This window comes from Calonectris borealis, chromosome 20 (genome assembly GCF_964195595.1).
Source record: "Calonectris borealis chromosome 20, bCalBor7.hap1.2, whole genome shotgun sequence".
In the NCBI taxonomy this organism is placed as follows: Eukaryota; Metazoa; Chordata; class Aves; order Procellariiformes; family Procellariidae; genus Calonectris; species Calonectris borealis.
In genome coordinates, this window is record NC_134331.1 from 9,595,557 (window position 1) to 9,616,975 (window position 21,419).

A 21,419-nucleotide genomic window follows, 5' to 3' on the forward strand; every position below is an offset into this window, starting at 1 on the left:
GGCATGGTGGTGTTGGGTTGACGGTTGGACACGATGATCTTAGAGGTCTTTTCCAACCTTTATGATTCTATTCTATGAGAACAGCGAGGAGCTCTGGGGTTGGCAGGACACACCAGGTAAGATGTAAATTGCTGTTTTCAACAGGGTGTGCAAGACGGTTGTGCTTTGAGGCTGCATCCGCTGGTAGGGGAAGTCATCTGCTGAATCCCCTCCCAGGATTGGGAGGTTGGTGGAACAAAATATAAAAGGCTACTGATTTAGGGGATAAACCAGCATAGATCAGACTGTACTGCAAGTGAGTGAAGACCTGCCTAGCCAGCCCTGCTGCCCTGTAGCAACACCTCCCCTTCACCTTGTCATCCCAAAAGACTCTTCACCATAGCCAAGTGCTGTACATCCCTTGGAAAGGCCTAAGTGTAGCAGAGGAATGGGCATTCAGTTGCTGGGCATTCCCTGTTCCATCATTTCCTGAATAACAGGTTGTCATCCCATTTTGCCAAAATGCTTAGCTTGCAAAAATAACTTGGTATAGCATGGGAACCATCGCATTTGAAGGAACTGCAGCTACTTGGTATGAACCCATTAGTAGAAAGAGCTGACAGGTGAGCAAGGAGGACCTGTCTTGAGACTGAATGACCTCTCCTGAGGTCATTCCCAACCCTCTCCTGAGGGCAACTTTGAAGAGAGGTCTTCAAAGGACATATCTGCAGTGTGCACGCAGAGGTGCTAGGGTTGGCTCTGGGATTTTAGGTAGCTGCAGCTCTGCGGGGATAGGACTAAGCTGCTTGTAAATCCCAGCTGCGTTGTGCTGTACACTGTGAACCCAGCAGTTTGGGTCCATACTAGCTCAGACATTTTGCATTGCATTCGCTGCTGATGCTTATTGTCTTGATTAAAGAGAGAAACATATCATATACAGTTCGTGGTGGCCCAGTATGTACAGTCCATTTTAAAACAGGCTGATATTTATGTAGTCAATTATTATAAACGGATTTCCTTTATTTTCTAACATAAGGCAGTGGAATTGAAAATTCTGTTTCCTGAGACAGGTAAACAGAAGTGATTTAATGTTTCAATCCTGGAGCACCAAACGAGATATAATTGTAACTGGGACAATGTGTAGCAATTAGATTTAATGTGGAGAAGAATAAACTGTTTAATATTGGTAGGGGGAAGGAGTGGATGCATGGGCTTAAATAAACCACAGACAAAATAAACCACAGAAATCAGGCAATAATAGAGGGTGAAAATTTCTCCCCAAAATCCTGCCATAAATCATGGCACGGAAGTGAGATGGTATCTGCAGAAAAGGCACCTCTAATGACTACATACATTGGTCCCAACAGCCTCAGTACCTACGGTGTGATTCAGAGACACCTCAGGGCCAGGACGTAAGGACTACTGAAGAGCAGATGAGTAGCAGTATCTATTTGTGTTAGCATTTCTTCATCTTGTATATGCTCAAGAGACAAATTTGAAGGGTCTGAGATACCACCAGTGGGCAATTCTGTGCCTGCAAGCAAAGGCTGCATGTGGGTCCCTGCAGAGCTGAGTTAGACATCGTGCACGACCCACACCGCTGCCCAGCATCCCCCAACGGGCCCTTCCCATGCCTTGTGTACACATAATGGCCAGGGGATGACTGGCCCTGCTGTTGGCTCTTTCTGTCGGCAGTGCTGCTGGTCTGACTTGACAGCTGGGTCTCATACTCAGTTTGGTAGAGAAATCATTTTTTAATTGTTCCTTTTGAGGGCAGCTCCTATGAGGGCTGTTAATGCACGTTAATCTCTGAGGTTGGGGATCTTTACTGACAGCACTCAGAGGAGGAGAGTTTACATAACAGGAACCACAGATCTCAGAAGAGAATAAATAAAACACAGAGGAAGCAAGTCTTATTGTTTTTAACTGACTATCTGGTAAAAGAAGACGATTTAGAAATGTCATGCTTCATTTGAATTTTTGAATAATTCATTGTGTTTGTGTAGCAGAAAGTGATTGTTTGGTCCAAAAATAGGAGACATCCCATTAAGAGGAAGAGAAATTGAAATAGACTGGTAGCCATCAAAAATAACTGGCATGTTGCATTTCAAAGCCCTTTGTTCCGGATGACTTCAGTGAGACCAGAGGCTGGGCAGAAACACTTGCATGTTAATGTTGTACCCAGTGTAATTTTTGCAAGCAGATTTTCTATTTTGCAACTTCAGGGAAGGATAAGCCTCCAATATGAGGATAATAAATATTATAAAAAGATAAAGTAAGACCAAATTTTGTAAGGCTAGCTGGGTATTTCACTGTATCAAGTGAAAATAACCTTAACTGAGAAAGCAATTTCTGACAATAGTCTGCTCATCTTGAGGGAATGTCTACAGGCTGATTAGGATTTCCTTCAAGGGTGTCTTTAATGAAAATTACTCCCAGTATTTTGGGAGAAAAAAAAAAAAGGTAACTTGAATCATTCCGGATGCATTTTAGTATTCAGCATCTCAAATGCAAATTTATGCATAATTGTGTTTGGACAACTATGAGAGATAGCTGCTATAGATGCTTTGAACCCTCACAGGAGATTCCAACAAGTATGCTTGAGTGTGCACGTTTTAAAAATTGCTTTTCTTAAGTCTTCCTGAGAATTACATTTGCTAATTCATTTGTTTCCTGAAAATAAAACTAGGCAGGATATATGATCATGAGGGTTATGTCTTTAAATCAATTTGACCGCTTGCACACATTTTGCAATATTTTTACCTGCTTTAAAACCTTTCCAGAAGTGCAAAATACTTCTGACTGTCACTATTAGAAGGCCCTGTGGTTCTCAGGGCCCTGCTGTGACCAATGCAGTACTTTGCCCCTTAGACTTTTTTTTCTTCCTGCATGGTCTTACCATGGTTTTAGTCAGAGACCAGCCTATAGAATAGGTCCTCTCAGGGTCTAAGTTCAGTTCTTCTGGGATGGGAGATGATGACCCATGTGATATGAATGAAGAAGGAACCACAATGATACTTCAGAGTTTGTGTGCCAACAGAAGTTATTAAATAACAAAGCCATAGCAACTCCCCCCTGATGGGGTCAAATAATTTTGACAGCCTTGTGAAGCTCATTACCGGACCCTCTGATTAGACATGGCCATGATTTTCTGTTGTGTAAGTTTTAATTGTGGGTCAGTAAATTGTCTTAAAGTGAGTTAGAGATAAAGTGAAACGGCTCAGGTGCCTAAGACAAACGCACAGGGCATGCGCTGCCTTTGTATTTCTTTGTCGCTTCATGGCAAATACCAAAATGAGAAAACTTAAATTGTTTGACTCTTGTGCTTGGAATTACCCAGGACTTTAAAGGCCTCTTACCAGATAACCCATCATTTTGAGATTCCCTGCAAATGTAAAATCATTGAATAGAAATAATGAGATGATTTACTGGTAGAGACTTACCTGGTCCCTGCTCACATGAAATGACAGAAGGTGATGTGTACTTTGAAAGGTGGTTACAATTGTTCCTCATGTTTTAGGTCTAATTGCAAATAGTCCTGCTTTCACCTTTTCATTTAACCCTATTTGTCGCTTTTAGCTTCAAGAGTGTTAAAACAAAAAACATCTTAAAACCTTTGTACACATGATTTTCTCTGTCCATCAGAAATCTGTTCTCCATTGGGAAACCCAGCAGGTTCATATGGTTTCAAAAGCTTACTACTTTTAACATGTCATCTTTGGAGCAGAGGTTTAATAATGCCTTGTACCGGTCCATCCTGTTGAGAGATGAACATTTCCCAGGGAGGGGATTTCTGCATGGGAAACCACAGATCTCTGGGGGGCAACTCTAAATGGGGATCCCAGGGCTGCAGTGGCTTCCAGGCATGGGGGCACTACAAAAGTGCTCTCAGTTCTGGTTTGAATTGGTGGTGCTAGGGAGACATATCCCCTTGAAGTACTGCCCTTGCTTATTGCTAGACAAAACAAATTTTATTGTGGATGTTTAGAAACTTTCACAGGGGAAAAAAAAATAAGGGGGGGAAGATAAATGTTGCTAAAAATCCAGAAGTGCTAGAGTGGACATTTCCAGTGCCTGAATTCAGCTGATACCCTTCCTCCCTTTGATAAAACACAGTGTGTGGGGTAGATGTGCATTCAAGCCCTTTGTTTTAGCTGTCATCCAGCAGCTCTGAGTGTTGCATTTGCAACAGCGTGGTTAGCTCAGAGGATTCCTATTCTGATGACAAGTTGCATTCCAAGCTCGGGAGTCTCTGGTCTCTTTGCAATGTATTTCCTTTGAGAAAATGCTTGATAACCTAAGAGCGCTGGCATGCTTGTTTGCCCTAAGTCTTGATCATTCAGCACTGAGCCTGTTTCCACTTGTTAGTGCCAGATGCAGCATGGGCCATCCACAAAGACACTCGTTACTGCTCTCCGATGGTCTGGTTGGGTGTCTAGCTGTGATCTTGTCCTACTGTAGCCTGTCAGTGTGATCTGCAGATCAGAGCTCTGTGGGGCATGGTCAGTATAGGAATGAACTGCAAAGATTTTTAACTGCTGGACTCAGACAAGCATTGCTAAACATGTGTTGGGGTTGCTTTAAGCGGATTTCAACTTTTGCTAAAGCTTCATAGATTTTTGTGGCCCCAGTAAAGGGCACCTCTGCTGACCTCATGGCTGGAGGCATGAAGTCCTGTGAAAGAACAGTTGGAATTGTTTAATGTGAATAGACTGACCCAATTCCCTCGCCCTCGTTCTCAGCAATAGCTCAACTGATTTCAGTTAATCTTTCCAAAAACACTCAGCCTGAGGCAAAGAGAAATTGTAAGTCAGATAAATTTTGGCAAAATGATAAGGGGGACAAATATAAGTATTTATAAAGGAAACCAGTGATCAACATTAACTGTAAGTTTCCAAACTGCTGTGGTGTTTTGTACCCCTCTAGCTCAGCACGGGGCATGCAAAGATTTGAATCGTGAAGGGCATTACGTACCTGTAGAAGCTGAGCCTGCAGTTGCAAGTTCTTGTCTTTGCAGACTGCTTGGCTTGAGTGTCACAGAATCACAGATTAGTTGTTCTTGAGATTGTCTAGTCCAATCTTGTGCTCAAATCAGGGTCAGGTAGAGCAGGTTACCCAGGACCATGCCGTGCTGGGTTTTGAAAATTTCCAAGGATGGAGACTCCACAAGCTCTCTGGGTAACCTGTTCCAGTGTTCAATCACCCTCCCAGTAAAAAAAGTTTGTACTTGTGTACAATGGAATGTCCTGTATTTTAAGTTGTTCTCATTGCCTCTTGTCCTGTCACTGGACACCACTGAGAAAAGTCTGGCTCCATCTTCTTTACTCCCTCCCATCAGATATTTATAGATATTGAAAAGATCCTCCCTGAGCCATCTCTTCTTGAGGCTGGACCCAGCATGCCAGATGTGGCCTCACCAGTGCTGAGCAGAGTGCTGCCATTAACCTGCTGGCAATGCTCCTCCTAATGCAGCCCAGGATGCTGGTGGCCTTCTTTGCTGCAGGGGCACATTGCTGACTCATGTTCAGCTTGTGGTCCATCAGGACTCCCAGGTCCTTTCCTGCAGCTGCTTTCCAGACAGTTGGTCCCCAGCCTGTATTGGTGCATGAGATTATTCCTCCTCAGGTGCAAGACTCGGCATTTCCCTCTGTTGAACTTCACGAGGTTCCTCTCAGCTCAATGTTCCAGCTTGTCCATGTCCCTCTGAATGGCAGCACACCCAACTTTGGGTATCATTGGTGGCCCTATGCAGGAGTGTAAGGGGGTAATAGTGTGAAAGCTGGACAAACCTCAACAGTCTTTCCATAGTGTTCTGGATCCATGCTCCCAGCATGCAGTAAATGTCCCCAGAGAGCAAGACAGGTTGGCAGATGGGAGCCTCTGTCCTCTGCAGTAGGGACTCACTTACTACCATCACTCACTGATCTCTCCTGTGCTGCTGCATGCTCAGGCTCCATCGGCATGGATGTTTGATGGACAGAGTTCCCAACCCCTCGTATCCTAACTGGCCACTGAACCCATTCTGTAGCTGCAGATCTGCAGGGGGAACAGAAGCCTTGCTCCTGTTGCTGGTAGTCACAAGCTTCCAGCCTTCGCCATCATGGGAGTCACCCTTTCGCAAACAGACAGGCACAGACTCTACCTGCCTTCCTTCGATACTGTTAGGAGTTGAGGCTCCTCTTTTATCTGCAGGGTCTCAGAGAAGATCCAGCTGGTCTCTTTCTCATCATCTCTGATGCTAAACAGTTTGCTGGCCTCCTCCTGCACATCTTTTACTTGATGACACGGGTCCTCCACCACACACATCTCCTATAGGCAAGAAGACAGTCTCCTAGCCCCAGGCTCAGTGAGAGGCTCCAGGCACTGCCTGCAGTCCCAGTCATGATGATCTGCAGCCTCCGTCAGGAGCCTCATCCAAGCTAAGGCCTCTGTTGTGCCAGGGACAGTTGCTCCAGGCAGTGCTGGGGACAATGACCCGTGTCACCACCATTGCTAAGCAAGTGTATGCTGTCTATGGCAGAGTTTGAGCTCTGTCTGTGTGCACCTCTGCGCAACCTGCTGCACAAACTGCTGCTTCTCTTAGCTATTCTTTCAGCATTGGTACCATCCAGGCATCTCTTGCTTAGATTTAATATAATTTCAGCTGGATACAGCAGGAATTTTCTTAATTTTAGACTAGCAGAGACTGGGGACCCTCTGCAGAGTACCAGAAGTTCAAGAGGGATGCTGTTATTACTGTGCAGAAGCCCTTTTTGGCCATGCAGTGATATTCCAGCTCTTCTCCTGCCTGGGTAAAACTGATACAGGTTTCTAAAAGCTTTAAAAATAATTAATTGCTGGATACAGAAAAAGCCAAACCTCTCTCTATATCTCACTTGGCTGAATCATATCTTAATTTGTTGTATGTTTCCCTGCTGTGAAAGAAACTGTGATTACATTTGCAGACAACATGTGAAGTCAAAAAGAAAGACTTGCACTGCAAAGTAATAAAGGAGGAGGGGAGTGAGGGGAAGTGGAGGAGAGAAGGGGGGATAGGACTTGATGTAAAAAACATTTGGACAGTTTTGGAGTAGATTGTCAGAGACTACAGTATCCTGTCCTGGCAGCGTGAGTGAGAACAGCTTTGCACCTCTGCAAATCTGCCCTATGAAGATCTTCAGTCAATGAGAGAAAACAAACAACACTGGGACAGCTGAGGGACACCCATGCTAGCTGTCACTCTGTTACACATCTTTTCCTCCAAGTAGTATTTTTACAGTAGGGAAGACGAGGATACAGGAATATGCAATAGAAGGTGTTTATGAGAACCCAAAACTCATGAAGAAATCCACAGTATGTGAACATTTGTGACTGTGCAGGGTGTCATGCTCTTCCACACTTTCTAGCTCAGCCTCTGCTTTCAAGCAGGCTTTGTTCAGGTTAAACAGTTGTCAGTGCTAATTATACCCTTTCTCACTCAGGGAGAACTGACCATGACAAGTGACATGGAGAACTTGCAGAATGCCCTCTTCTTGGACACGGTGCCTGAGTCCTGGATAAAGAGGGCTTACCCTTCCACAGCCAGCCTGGGCACATGGTTTGCTGACCTCCTCACTCGCATCAAGGAGCTGGAGGCCTGGACAGGAGACTTTTCCTTACCCTCCGCAGTGTGGCTTGCTGGGTTCTTCAATCCCCAGTCTTTCCTGACAGCCATCATGCAGTCCACAGCCCGAAAGAACGAGTGGCCTTTGGACAAGATGACCTTGCAGTGCGATGTGACAAAAAAGAATAGAGAAGATTTTGCCAGCCCTCCTCGGGAAGGGGCATATGTCCACGGTTTGTTCATGGAGGGTGCGCGCTGGGATGCACAGGTGAGTTCACCAAGGCTCTTGTGTTGGGAGAGAAGCCATGGATATTATGCCCTTATTGCTTGGTACTGTACTCTGGGGAACTTCTCAGCCCAGACAGGCGCCCATCTGAAATAGTCATTTGAGCTCCCTCTTCAGGAATGGGAAAGATGTGAAAGATGGGCGTCTTCTCTGCAGCCTAGAGTGGGTATCCAAGGTGGTCAGATGAATCACCCCTTGGAGTTGTCTGTTTCATGGCCAACTTGGACTGATACATCTAGTTTTTACAAGGTGAATCTCAACCTCAGTGTACATTGACTTAACTGTTGTCAGTACTCATGGTGTTACTACAGGTATAAAACATGGGGTTCCCCTCAGGGCTGTATTGTCCCTGCACCTTCACATGGTTGTGATTTCGCTGCTGCCTCTAAAGGTGACATGGCAGATTTTTGCATTGTCATTAGTCTGTCACCTGTTTAGCAGCAGTAAGGAGAGAGGAGAGGACTCTGATTTCCTACATGTCCCTAGAGCTGAATGGGTGGGATGTGGCAAATCCAGACCACTGTCCTTCCACTGTTGGGTGCTGCAGGATGTCATTTGCATAGACAGATCTTGTGGCCAGAAATTATTCACAACCTTTAGCCAATCCTTTAGGGTGGCAAATAAACCTGTATGGTCAACTCAGACTCAGGCTGATGACTCAGCATGGGGGGGCGTAAGCTGATCCTGGACAAACAGGCAGTGTGGGTGGCCCTTGCTCTTCTTCTTTCCCCTTCTTGATGTGGCTCAATACCTTTCAGTGGTAGCACAGCCAGCCTCAGGGCAGCCAAGGTGAGAACCATACCCTCCAACCAGGCAGCTGAAGGGAAACATGCACACTTGCTATGTCCTGCCTCTACAGCTGCCAGCGCTCCTCTTGCAGTGCACCTCTCAGAGCAGCATCCCAGAGGAGTACAATGGTCCCTGTCATTCCTTCTGACAGGGATCAGCTGTTAGGAGTGCAGTCTGCAGCGCGAGAGACATTGGGCTGACAAATCCTCACTGGGCTTGGTCCTCCGAGTTGCCTGGCCTATGGTACCATGACTCCCAACTTGTGCTGTGTATGAGAACTAAATGACAGTGATTCATGCAGCTCTTACTCTGGGCAGCCAGTGCGATGCTTCTGCTGCCAGTGATCTGTGAGAGTGAAGGTTGATCAAAGTGGGTCATCCAGAACTTACTTATCTGTGTCAAGTTTACCCCCTTGCAGGAAGAGACTTTTATTTCAGAGGCAGCTCTTTAGGGTCTTAACCTTGAAGATATTCCTTTTTCTGTTGTGGGGTTTGGTGGTAGGATACTGAGGAGAGAGGCCATGCCTGTTATATACCATATCCCAGCCTGACCTTGCAATTCAGATCTAATACTCTTCACTTATTTTTCTGCTCCCTTTCTGAAATAGTTTTCCCTGAAGGATAGGAAATTAGGCAAAGCTTTGAACTCACTGACTGATGGCATCCAGTGGATTTTATCACAAATCCTTGGGAAGGTCAAGGCTCCATTTTCTCTCTGGAAATGAATTGAAATGCACATTGGGTCTGGAAAGCCACAGGCAGTCAGGAACATTGGCAAAGGTTCTGTCAGAAGGTTACAGTAAAGATCTCACGTGGGTATAAAGTCAGATCTCCTGCCTCACTGGTTTTGGCTCTGCTAATAGCAGAAGTCACAGCAGGACAACAGAGACCAGCCCAGTCCATTTCTCAAGCCCTGGTCCTACAATTCCCTGCCTATTCCCTTGTCTAAGCCTTTGGTGTGGCTGCCATACAAAACCCGTTGCAGCTCTTGGAGATCACAACCCCTTACTACAGGGAGCACTGGATTTCAGTTACCCTCAAAAACTGCCATTTCAAGCTGATATAAATCAGCTGGATACAACAGCACAGAGAAAGTTTAAAAAAATTCCTAGTCTTGCATGGAGAATACTCCATTAAAAACAGATTCCAGTGACTGCTGTTATGTTTTCCTTTACCATCATTACCACCATTACTAGAAAATACAACGGTCAAAATGGCTGAGTTCTACCTAGGTTTTATCCATCCCCAAGTGGTAATGGAAGTGAAGAGTGAGAAGTTTTGGTGGTGCAAAGCCAGAAATCTTTTGGGAAACACATGGCTTCTCCCCTCTGCCTCCCTCCAAGAACTTGTACGGGTGATTGAATTCAGCAATGAGGTTTGTCTTCAGAGACCATCCAGACTTTAGTAAATGTGTTTTTCTGGTTACATTTTCCTTGTGATTGAAAGATACTGAACAATTACATTTATAGAACCATTCATAATCTCTGGGTATCATGCTTCAATTTATTTTAGAAAGGAAAAGAATATTTTCACATGTTGCTGCTCACACTGAAATATCATTTCCACCTAGTGGAACTATTCATTTTAGCTGTAATCCAGTGAGCACCAGTATATATTAACGGATGCAGCATTTTTAAAACACGTGCACAGTTCTTTTGGGTTGTATACTCCTTCCACATTAATCCTCTGATAAGAATGGCAGATCATGTTTAGAAGAATTCCTCTGGGGAACACCTCCTCTTTTAAAAGAATATTTCACATTTAGATGGTGCGCCTTCAAAAAAGGAAAAAGTCCCTCTGTGCTCTGCTATTTTTCTATTTTTCTATTTATTTAAACATTTATGTTTGCCCTTGGGTGTCTTAAATTTATAAAACATTCATTACAAAACATCAGGCAGCTATTAGATGAAATGCAACGAAGCAGGTTATTTTGGGTCCAAATGACCTGTTGCTGTAGCACTGTTAAAGTCAGTGGGACTCAGTGAGAGATAGTTTGACAGGTGACACTATGAGACATTTTATCTCAAGCCATGGGAGACAGTTGACGGATCCCTGGCTTTCTGGCTCCCAGCAATGGAGAGTTTGATGCCAAGTATGTGCCCTGCTGCTCACCAAGGGTACTGGAGCATGATAGGACAAGGGGAGAGGTGGGTTTTGCATCACATGTGCCAGACGAAGCTTTGCCAGGTGTAGACAGCACACCACCTTGTCCTTGGAAGAGGTGCACAGTCAGTGCACAGCGTGCTGAGCAGTTGCTTCACACCGAGGATATTTTGCCTCCTTCAAGCCACACCAGCTATGGTTTCTGTGCACTTTTTAAAGCTACTCCTATGTAAAGCACCAGTAGAGAGGCTTAGAAGGACAGATCTGTGTAGCAAGGAAGAGTCACATTTATTTGACCGTTCAAATAGCTCAATATCTTTGGGAACAGTTGCACACCACTCATTTTTATTTGAGATGCTCCCAGCAGCGGATGCAGATGAAAACATCAGTGTGCAATCCAGCCCTGGCACAGCCCAGTTCTGGTGCTACAGGCCCAAACATCACAGCTTGCTACATTTTTCTGCAGAGGTACAAGGTATATCAAATCTCATGCATCAAAGATGGAAATTTTTCCCGGAGGGGTGAGCTGGGACGTCATTTGAAGCCTTTTCCTCCAGATGTCAACTGTCAGTAATGCCCATGTATTTGTGAGCTATGAGAGTGAGAGTAGGATGTGGGTCAAGCTGAGGTCTCCAATGATAAACTTACAATGCAGCCATGGAGGGGACACTTGCAAATTGTGCTGTGAATAGCCAGTCTTTTATTTAAGGTTGTTTTGAAAAATTAATAACTTGGCAAACCCTTTTCCATCTGTATCTCAACTCTTAAACTACCCAGTGATAAGAATTCCTCTCTTATTTGGCTTTACTGGACAGCACATCATTAGGTCTTCTTCACTGCGTGCTCTTTTTCTCATTCCCCATGTCCAACTGAAGCCACTAACCCCAGCAATCTCTGGACCACCTTGGAGTCATGTTCCCTGCTGGCTACACTGCTGGTCAGATCACCAGCACCCCTTCCCTGCAAACAGAGGCAACTCTATATGAAAGATAACCAAGGCGTGCTGAAGGTCTTTAAGCCAACTGACCCTAAATTAGCTGTGGTGCAGGTGGGTCTGTGCTAGTAACACCTCAAAATGCGGTCGTGTGGGAGGGGATCTTGGCTTCTGCATGTGTATTTGGGCCCATCTATTAGCATCCCTGGCTTGTGACAGCTGTTTTATGTCTTTGGACCCATCAGTAAGTGGCAGTGTAATATGTCCACTCTTCAGATTGCCTGTTGAGAAGCCAGGACAAGCAGAAGTGAAGACTTCTTTAGGATCTGAGACCTGAGCTCTCAGAGCACAGAACAGTGGCTTTTTACCAGGTGTGCTGTGCCAGTACTTAGGGAAAATTGCTTTCAGAGTAGAATTAATTTCTGATGATGAGAGCGATAAAAAATGCAAATGCAAATCAGCACAGACATAACACAATTATATGTTCCACAGAGATATCTCAGGAAGATTTCAACTCTTGTTAACCCAGAAATAGGTAGAATATATCTTGGAAATTTGAAGAATTTGAAGAATTGTCAGCAGTAAAAAAAGAGATCTGATCAAAATCCAGCCCCAGAAATGAAAGATGTGGATTTAAAAAGAGTGTGTAATAATGCTTGATAAATAGCTTCTTTGCAAAGTATTATAAGAACTATTAAATGTTTGTTTAGCACATTGCAAATACAAAATACTAAATCAGAGCTGGATTTATCACAGCTTAGTATAACAGATGGCATTAATACAATTAAACTGAGGTGTGTCGCAAGAAGGATTATTTTTCTTCACTCATTTGCAGAACTAAATAAACTACTAGAGAGGTTTAATCTCATCCCACAAGTCTGATCTAAGAGAATTCGAAATAATAATGATATGTGAAGCTAAACTGCAGTGAGAGGCAGTTTCTTGAGCACTGGGAAGTCTTATTTCCATTTCTGTATTTGTTTTCATTTGATCTCTCTAGCTTCCATTAAGCAATTTTGCAGGCTTTCCTGGAAATTTATTGATGTGAAGGGCACTTTATTGTCAGAAAGAGAAACAGAAGTTGCCAGAGAGACCCAAGTTAGAGAAACAAGCCTTTGATTTCATGCCCTGACAGCATACCATCCTTCTCCTGGGTCGGGCAGCCCGCTGAGCGAGAGCATTGCTTTGAAGAGGATAATGTGGACTTGTTATTTAATGATAATATTCCCTCAGGAATAGTCCTTCTGAGTCGCCCTTGTTGGTGTGAGCACCTGTGAGAATGGAAACAAGCCTGTGGTGCCTTTTGGGGCCACACAAAATGTTGAGTGCATTCATTGCACAGACAAGTGTATCCCAGGTCATAGTCAAATTTTGGTGGTGTGGTGGGAGACTTACTTGGTGCCTTTTAGTCTCTTTTCAAGTGAGCGTTGTTCTCCATCCTGAGCCCTGTTCAGGTGTCCACAATTGGTCCTAGCACAAGCAACGCTTCCCACGAGGTGGTTCTGGTCTGGCAAAATCTTGACTAAGAGCACCACGAGGATGATGTGGCTGGACATAGCCAAGAACATTGTTCCCCTGCAAAGTCCAGCTCAGGTGTGTGTGGGTTTGGGCATCTGGTGAGAACAGGCATCTGTACGCGCCCATTGGAATAAGCTATGCTTGAAGGAGGCTTCTGATGAAACAGGATAGGTGTTTGATCCAGACCCTCCTTACCTCAAATAGACTCATCCACCCCCTTGATCTCAGGAAAGATGCTTGTACTTGCCCAATAAGTCTGGCTTGTATAAACGTTACAGAGGATCATGCATATTGGGGTACAGCTGGAAATCTAACTAAGACTTTGTCTTCTTTCCTTTGTAGACTGGGATAATCACAGATGCCAGGCTCAAGGAACTAACCCCGGCCATGCCTGTCATTTTCATCAAAGCCATTCCTGCTGACAAACAAGATATCCGTAGTATGTACCTATGTCCTGTATACAAAACACGCCAAAGAGGGCCAACTTATGTGTGGACTTTTAACCTTAAAACTAGAGAAAATCCTTCCAAGTGGGTGCTTGCAGGTGTGGCATTGCTGCTACAGATCTAGGCTCATCAGCAGAGCACCTCATTTGCAAATCCCTAATGATGTCTTTCTCAGACAATTAAAAAAATAATATCCTGAGATTGAAGCCACGCGCCATCTCTCTGAGTACCGGGCACTTAGCCTAAATAGAGCCTGCAAGGAGGTGACGGAGGTGCAGAGGGATGCATGGACCAGATTCTTGGCTGCTGTAAATCAATGCCCTGTAAGTCCCATGCTGCTGCACTGGAGCACTGGAAGATCCCAACCCACAGCCAGATCTTCCATACCCAGAGAGTGCTAAGCTCAAATCTGAATTTAATGTTTATTTCTCTTTTGTGATTCAAAGTAGTTTTAAAGTCAATGGCCTTCTCCAATATCCTTAGATAGTTCAGTGACCTGTGAAATTCTTTAGACCTGGTTCTTTTCTATACACGAGTGTTTCTTTGTTATATGTGTAATGTCGAAAGTTGGGGGATCAGCAGGTGTTGCGGATATGAACTGTTTCTTGCTGATATTCCTGTAAATTTTAGAAACATTAAAAATAGTGTTAATATTCAATGTGCTTAATGTAATCAACAGTAAAAATACAGCACGGGGATTATTTTAGAAGAATATTTCATGATGATAGAAATTTACTAATAAATATAACTATTCCTAGACTAGTCTCTAAAAATTGCCTAGAGGCCTGTGTCATGTGTTTGCTCACTGTATGCAGAGTGCATGCAGGGTCAGGTGGGACAAACGCAGCCATTTGGATAGTTGCACTTATAATTATGAATGAATCAGTGAGAACTGATGTGTTTCTAGAGCAGAAAGCACAGAGAGGGATGACTGGGGTGTGCATTATCTTAATGATCCAGACACACAGAGCATTGCTCTGCACTACAGAAGCTGAGCACTTGGGAACTAGGAAATGTGAGAAGTAAAGTTGCCTGGGGAAATGGAGCTGTGCCGCGCTCTCCGTGCTGTCTGCAGGGCTTCATTGCACAGCACAGGACCTTGCCTCTGTCTAATATTTGCTGTTTCTCTTCCACATGTGGTGCACAGCATCCTCACCATGCAAGCAGTCATGGGTTTTTCATCTGGGGGGTTCACTGCCATCTCTGAGCTCACTGCAGGTATCAGCCTGTGTGTAAGCAGGGAGGCTGTTTAGGAGGGAAGGGAAAGATGGCAGATGTGCAGAGGATTTGGTCTCAGTGGAATTAGCACCGATGAGCACCCCCAAACTTTCCCACCCTAACCCAATGCCAGGTTACGATCTCATGGTCAGACTCAGGTCTCCAGCAGGGACTGTGACCCTCCTTTGGGAACTACAAACCCTGTTATTCAGATGAATCCCCAAAGTCAATGAGCACCTCGACAAACACTTCCTTGTCTTGAGAGGTCACCACTCACCAGAGTTGGCTCTGAATGGGCTCAGGTGTTTAGCATCAACTGGGGAAAGGGGAGGATCACCAGCTAACTCTGTTCCCGCTGCCTACATGGTGGCATTGAAACTTCCAGGATCCTGTTTTCAGGCAGCTGTGGGGTTCATAGGGTGGGAGTCCGCAGCCTGGAGAGACCTGCAGATCTGAGTGAGTCACCTTGAGCTGCCCTGATACTCCATGAGGGACTTGGTCCTCTCACCTCATCCTGCACTGGTTATCAAAGAAAGGCCAGATCTGGCTCTCATTTCCCTGTGCTCACTGTGAAGAAATAGAATAAGTGGCTCAGACCAAGATGTTTACCTTCTAGACTTCTTAAATGAGGTGAGCTGGGCTTGATCAGCCTGTGGTATGGCCACAGCAACCATGGGAGAAGGATCTATCTCCAGGTTAGAAATTGTGCTTCCCAGCTGAGTTTGGAGCTCAGCATCACAAGAGTTGTTGCAGACCAATATGCAGGAAAGAGTAGTGGGTTAGCAAGGGCAGTGCATCCCATGTACTGTATCTTCTGGGTTGCCCAGCAATGTATTTGCACCCGGGAAAAGCAGCAGCAGTACAAGATGCTCTGTTGGCCTGAAATGCAGCTGTGGTGTTTGTGCAGCGCTTGGGATGGTGGAGGGAATCTTGGAAGGAATATGGGTAAGAGGCTCATGTACAAACCATAAAGGGTATCTGGTGATTACTTGCTGTATCGTACTGAGCCCACTCTGACCTGCCATATGTCACCAAGCCTACCCTGAAGAGCATTTCGGGAATCCTGTGAAAGGTTCCTCCAAAACCTGGGCCAAGCCCATTGCTATGTCTCAATGAACAGGAGCCCACCAGCACCACTTGAGAGCTCTACAGAGAAAGCTTTTCAGAGAGACCTACAAATTAGAGGTTTCAACAGACTATTTGTTCCTCAGCTAGAGCATCGTAAAGAGGCAGGTAAGTATGAAATCCCCTAACAAACAGAAAGCCAAAATTCAGGAAGAAACAGTCCTGATGTCCCCCTCGGAGCTCTACTGTACTTCATGTGTTGTGGTGCCTGAAATCATGGGTATGTTGCATTCCATGCCCCAAGAAACTTCCAGCAGGCACCACAGTCACTCACTCCTTTTCTGTCACAATATACCATATACTACCACGCTTTCCTGGCCTGCTGGGAAATTCTTCTGTGTTCAGGGCAGCTTGCACAGCCCTGTGTGCCACTCGCTTATGGGCAAGGGGGATGCTCGCAAGGACTCATCCAACTTTCTATTAAACTGAGAGCTGGGGAGAGCCCGGTGCTGGGAGATGGAGAAAAGGATGATTCAACTTGTTGCCAAAGAGCTGATCCACATTTTGATCACCTTTTACCCCTCTCACTTGCATCCTGCCACTCTTGAAGGTTTTGCTGCAATTAAGAATGTAATTAGAGCCTTGAAAAGATGGATGTGTGGAGCTGTCCTGGTTTTGGCTGGAACAGAGTTAATTTTCTTTGTAGTAGCTTGCATGGTGCTGTGTTTTGGATTTGTGATGGAAACAGTGTTGATAATACAAGGATGTTTTCATTATTGCAGAACATTGCTTGTACCACATCAAGGATTTTTATGCTTCTCACACTGTCCTGCCAGTGAGTACACTGGGGGTGCACGGGAAGTTGGGAGGGAACACAGCTGGCACAGCCAACCCCAACTGACCCAAGGGATATTCCATACCATATGATGTCGTGCTCAGCAATAAAAGCTGGAGGAAGAAGGAGAAAGGGGCAACATCCGGAGTTAGGTCATTTGTCTTCCCAAGTAACCTTTACATGTGATGAAACCCTGCTTTCCCGGAGATGGCTAAACATCTGCCTGCCAACAGGAAGTAGTCAATGAAGTCCTTCTTTTGCTTTGCTTGTGCATGCGGCTTTTGCTTTAGCTATTGAACTGTCATCTCAGCCCATGAGTTCCAGCACTTTTACCCTTCTGACTCTCTCCCCCATGGGAGGCAAGTGAGCAAGTGGATGTGTGGTGCTTGGCTGCCTACCAGGGTTAAACCACAACAGCATTTCTGTCAGTAGTGTTTGGTTTCTCAGCTTCATGTCAAACTGAACAGCTTTATGGGTGGCCTCAGCACACACTGGTGGGGACATGGTCAACTCTCTGCCAGTCCAGCGTATCGGCTTTCCACAGTGTATTGTCCTCCTACCCAGAGTAATGCAGAAGGGTACAGTCCTCAGGCTTTGCAGGAGATCCACAGTAACTCTCTTGGTCTGAGCAACACAGCAGCTGTCTTCCTGCAGGAATGAGGAGATGCAAAATCCTTGTCTTTGCAGTCCTGGAGAACAACGACATTCTGGACCAAGGTAAGGTGGGAAAACTTTCTGGTAAGAACTTTGTTTAATTGCCAGGCAGTGTCTCCAAGGCACAGCCCCCAAAAATTAATGAAGAAGCAGCTAGTTATGGCTTAGCAAAAGACATCTGCAAATATCTAATGCAAGGGAGAGAGCTTTTTTTAAGCTTCCTGTTTTAAAATGCTTCTTAACCCATAAATGAGGTAACAGATTCTGTAGACTACCCCACATAATGAATATCTGCCTAGAAGAGATCTGTTAGTTAGGGAAAGCTGTGCTATTAAATTAAATCCCTGCCAATTTAAATGAAAACCTGCCAATTAGATATGTAATATAAACTGGTCACTTCCCACAGCTTTGCAAAGTTGGGTGCATTAAATTCTCCATGTATCTCACCATGCAGGAGGTTTAGTTGCATAAACAGAGCACTGCTGAATTAAACACGTAAAAGCGGGACCAGAATGTATGGTAAGTGCACTGTGCTCTAGATAACTGTTGGATTAGTCCTTCTTTGGTATTTCTTCAATGCTGCGTTTACCACAAACTTCTCAATGCTCCATGTGTGGGATTTCCTGCCATGCTGGAGGAATGTCCTAAACGTCATACTTGTTCTCTTTTAAAACCCATCTTCCTTTTTCCAGCCTCCTAGGGCCTCTCTCCGCTCAGTATTGCCCTCCAACGTGCCCCCGTACCTACAGGAAAGGATAAGTTCAATATTTCACCAGGCACTGCTTGCTCTTTCCAGAGCAACAGCCTGGGCTGTTCTCTTGCCAGCTGAAGAAGAATGGGACGTTGACAACAAAATGGATCCGATTGTTTTATTACATATATCTTCCTGCATAATTCACCAGTTGGGCAGGCAGGGTAGTGGGGAGATATTTATAGATACTAGAAATGTCACCAGGGTGCTCATTCTTCATCCTTTGAAAATCATCACAGGAAAGAGTTGGCTGCAAAATGTTACAAAAGAATAGTGAGTAATTTGATGCTTTAGGGGGAGAAAAAAATCTGACAGACGTGAGATTTTCCAGCCATATCTGCCTAAACCAGGCAATTAAATACAGCTGGCCTGACTATTCATTAGGAGTGATGCATTAGTCAAAGGTGAACATCTTCTGTTCATGAGCTCTTGGAGATAGCTGCCCATGTGGCATTTCCAGTGTGCACCTTTCTTCCCACTCTTTGCCCTTGTTTGAGTGGAAGGGACTGAGCAGTGAAGAACCCCGTCCCCAAAGCTGGCACAGCCCAATGCTGAGACTCCAGGGCTGGTGGAGCTGCAACACTTTGGACGACATCCAAGGTAGAACTGAGGTTGATCTGGAACAGGGCAGGCAGGGCAGGCAGGACTGGCAGCTGGGGTAGTCAGGCAGTGTTGTGCAGCTGTGGCAGCAGGGCAATAGGGCAGTAGGACAGTTCAGGGCAGTTTGGCAGCAGGGGCCTATGTGTTGCTCATTTTTAGGGAAAGCTGGAGACCCTGTGAAGTGACTTTTCCATCACTGGAACAAGTCTCATGAGACCAGTGTCCAGACCCCGCCCTGAGGCTGCTCTCCTGCCCTACAGCACCTTCAGTCCTAACCCCTCTTCTTCTTCCCGGCTTCAACACTCACTTCCCCAAGCCTGCTGCAACCCCAACCCTTTCTTCTCCACAAAACTCAACACTGGCCACAAACTGAGTAAACACAAAGATTTAAAAGAGCAGGTAAGTGTTTCTGAACCAAAGAAATGCCTCTTGCAAGCAGAGTTTTGTTCCTGAAGGTAGAGGACCCCTGTGGCCATCAGTTCTCTAGTGTTCACACACCACCCTCCAATTAGGGAATCGCTGCTTGGAGGACCTGGGATTTAGCTGGAGGCTGGGGAAAGCGAGAAGTCAGGGTTCCTTATGCAAAAAGTGGCCACATTTTTTCAGAATGACTTTTCTTTCAGACCAAGGTGATCTCTCTCACATTTTATCACTCCCCACCAGCCAGGCTATGTTTGCTGCTGTTCGTGTCCTCCCTGAGCACCCACATAAAAAGTGAAGGTGAGCCCCTTGTAAACATGTAGGAAAAAGGCCCTCTGGCCTTTGGCAAAGTCCTGAGTGCCAGCAGAAACCATGCAGTGAGCCAGCCATGGTGGGATTGAGGACCCGGGTAGTTCATCCTCGAAGTCATTTGCCAGTGGTTATGCTGGGGGGCTGGCAATTTCTCCTGGGAAGTAAGTGTTCAGCCCCTCATGGCAGGACCTGGTGATTTCAGAGAGTGAGGTGACGCCACTCTTCTCGTTGAAGGAAGCTGTGTGTCTTTGTAGGACTTGCAACAGGTCAGAGCCTGGTGCAATAGCATTTTGCTTGGACTTGGCCATCGCATCCTGCAGGGCAAAGCCAAGTGTATGCCCTTCATGTCTCCTGCACAGCTAAAGTCTGAGACTGTAGACATCTGCAAAGCTGCACAGAGTGGGGATTTTCCAGCTGCAAAGGAGTTACTGCTAGAAACCATGCATGTCTGGGGAAATCACATCTCAATTTTTGCCAAGGAAAGATAAGATAAAAACCTAGTCCTTTTTGTTTGTATTGTCCCAGCTTTGCCCCTTTTACATCAGCAGGAAGCTTTGAATGCAAAGTCAGTGCAGACTATACGCCTTGAGTACCGGGCTTGCTCACCAGCTGGAATCTCAGCACAACATTCGTGTGCCCTGACTTTAGGCACTGGAAAGGTAAGTGTCGTCATTTGATGACATACTTAAAGTATGTCTCAGGGCATGCTTTATAGCCAGCAGAAAGAAATGGGCTCAAGTAGTGAGTGACTCACCTGACCCATCTTAGTGATCTCATGGTGAGATCAGGATATGCCAAAGTGTCCTGGGTCTCTTTGCTGGCTGCACATGGAGCCTGGTGACAGGAGTCACCAGGTCAGACTGAGATGGGGAGCTTTCTTACAATTAAGGTCAAGTCTATGTGTCCTTCCCTTTTGCCCTATCCCAGGAGCTCAGCCAGATCCTGCATCCTATGATTTCACATGCAAGGCCAGGTACTGGATGCCCAGGGGAGCCCAGACTAGCTCTCATCCTTTCTGTGTATCTCTGCAGCTGCTGACACTTCACAGCACCCTGTGGGGCTGTTTTGGGCCTGGCTCCTCAAAAGGTCTGTGGAGTTAGTTAACTCCAGACTGGTGACATTTTCCAAAGCGATGAAAGTAAAAGAAGGAAAACTGTGCTATTGAACAATTAATATCAACTAAAATTGAATGAACTCTCCTGGGACAGAGAAATGGCTTTTCCATAGCCTAGGAGTGTTGTATCTGCTGCAAATTATAATTGGCAGAAGAGCACATTCAAAGTAAAGTCTTCACAAATGCTTTGTAATGGTGTTCCATATTTTGGAGTTAACCAGCTCCATTCTACTGCAGCTCTTTCTCACGGAGCAAAGGAAAATGTAGACCAGACACATAAAAGGAGAACCTGGTTGGTAGTCAGTAGATTGGTTCCACTGGGGCAAATTTATTGCAACTATTATCGGGCACTGGCAATGCCCAGTGATGCAAATTCTGCATGTGTCACTGCTCAATTATTTACAGAACAAAACTAGCTGTAACGTATCAGCTAGTTGCATGCGTTTTATAAAGTGGCATTAATAGATTTAATTAGCAATGGCTTATTAGATTCATGTCTGTTATCATGCATTGTTTTTTAAAAGACTGTAATTGCCCAAACAAGTCTACAAATATATTTACCTTGTTAATGGTTTTGAACCTCATTTAAAAAGCTTTTAGATTGTAGAAGACGTTCATGGAGTTATAAGCAGCCCTTCTAGTTGGAGTACTAGTGTGCCTGTTAGTGCAGAAGGATTGTTTGAGGCTATAAATACATTGTCTAAAGGTTTTGAAGCCCACTTACCTGTATGCAAACTTTAAGGTTCACTTTTAGGACACAGCATTCATTTTGATTAGTGCTAAAAGCCATGAGCGAAAACCCAAGCCTGCATTC

General features: G+C 45.1%; 1 protein-coding gene across 1 annotated transcript in view; it reads left to right on the top strand.

The window, feature by feature from the left end:
* The window catches only part of DNAH9 (dynein axonemal heavy chain 9), a 182,891-nt gene extending 168,500 nt beyond the window's left edge, over nt 1-14,391 (top strand). Inside the window, exons 53-54 of the mRNA XM_075169769.1 lie at nt 7,440-7,829; nt 13,533-14,391. Coding sequence (XP_075025870.1) covers nt 7,440-7,829; nt 13,533-13,760 — 618 coding nt within the window. The 3' untranslated portion in view covers nt 13,761-14,391. The remainder of the gene's footprint in view (nt 1-7,439; nt 7,830-13,532) is intronic.
* Nucleotides 14,392-21,419: the final 7,028 nt, after the last annotated feature.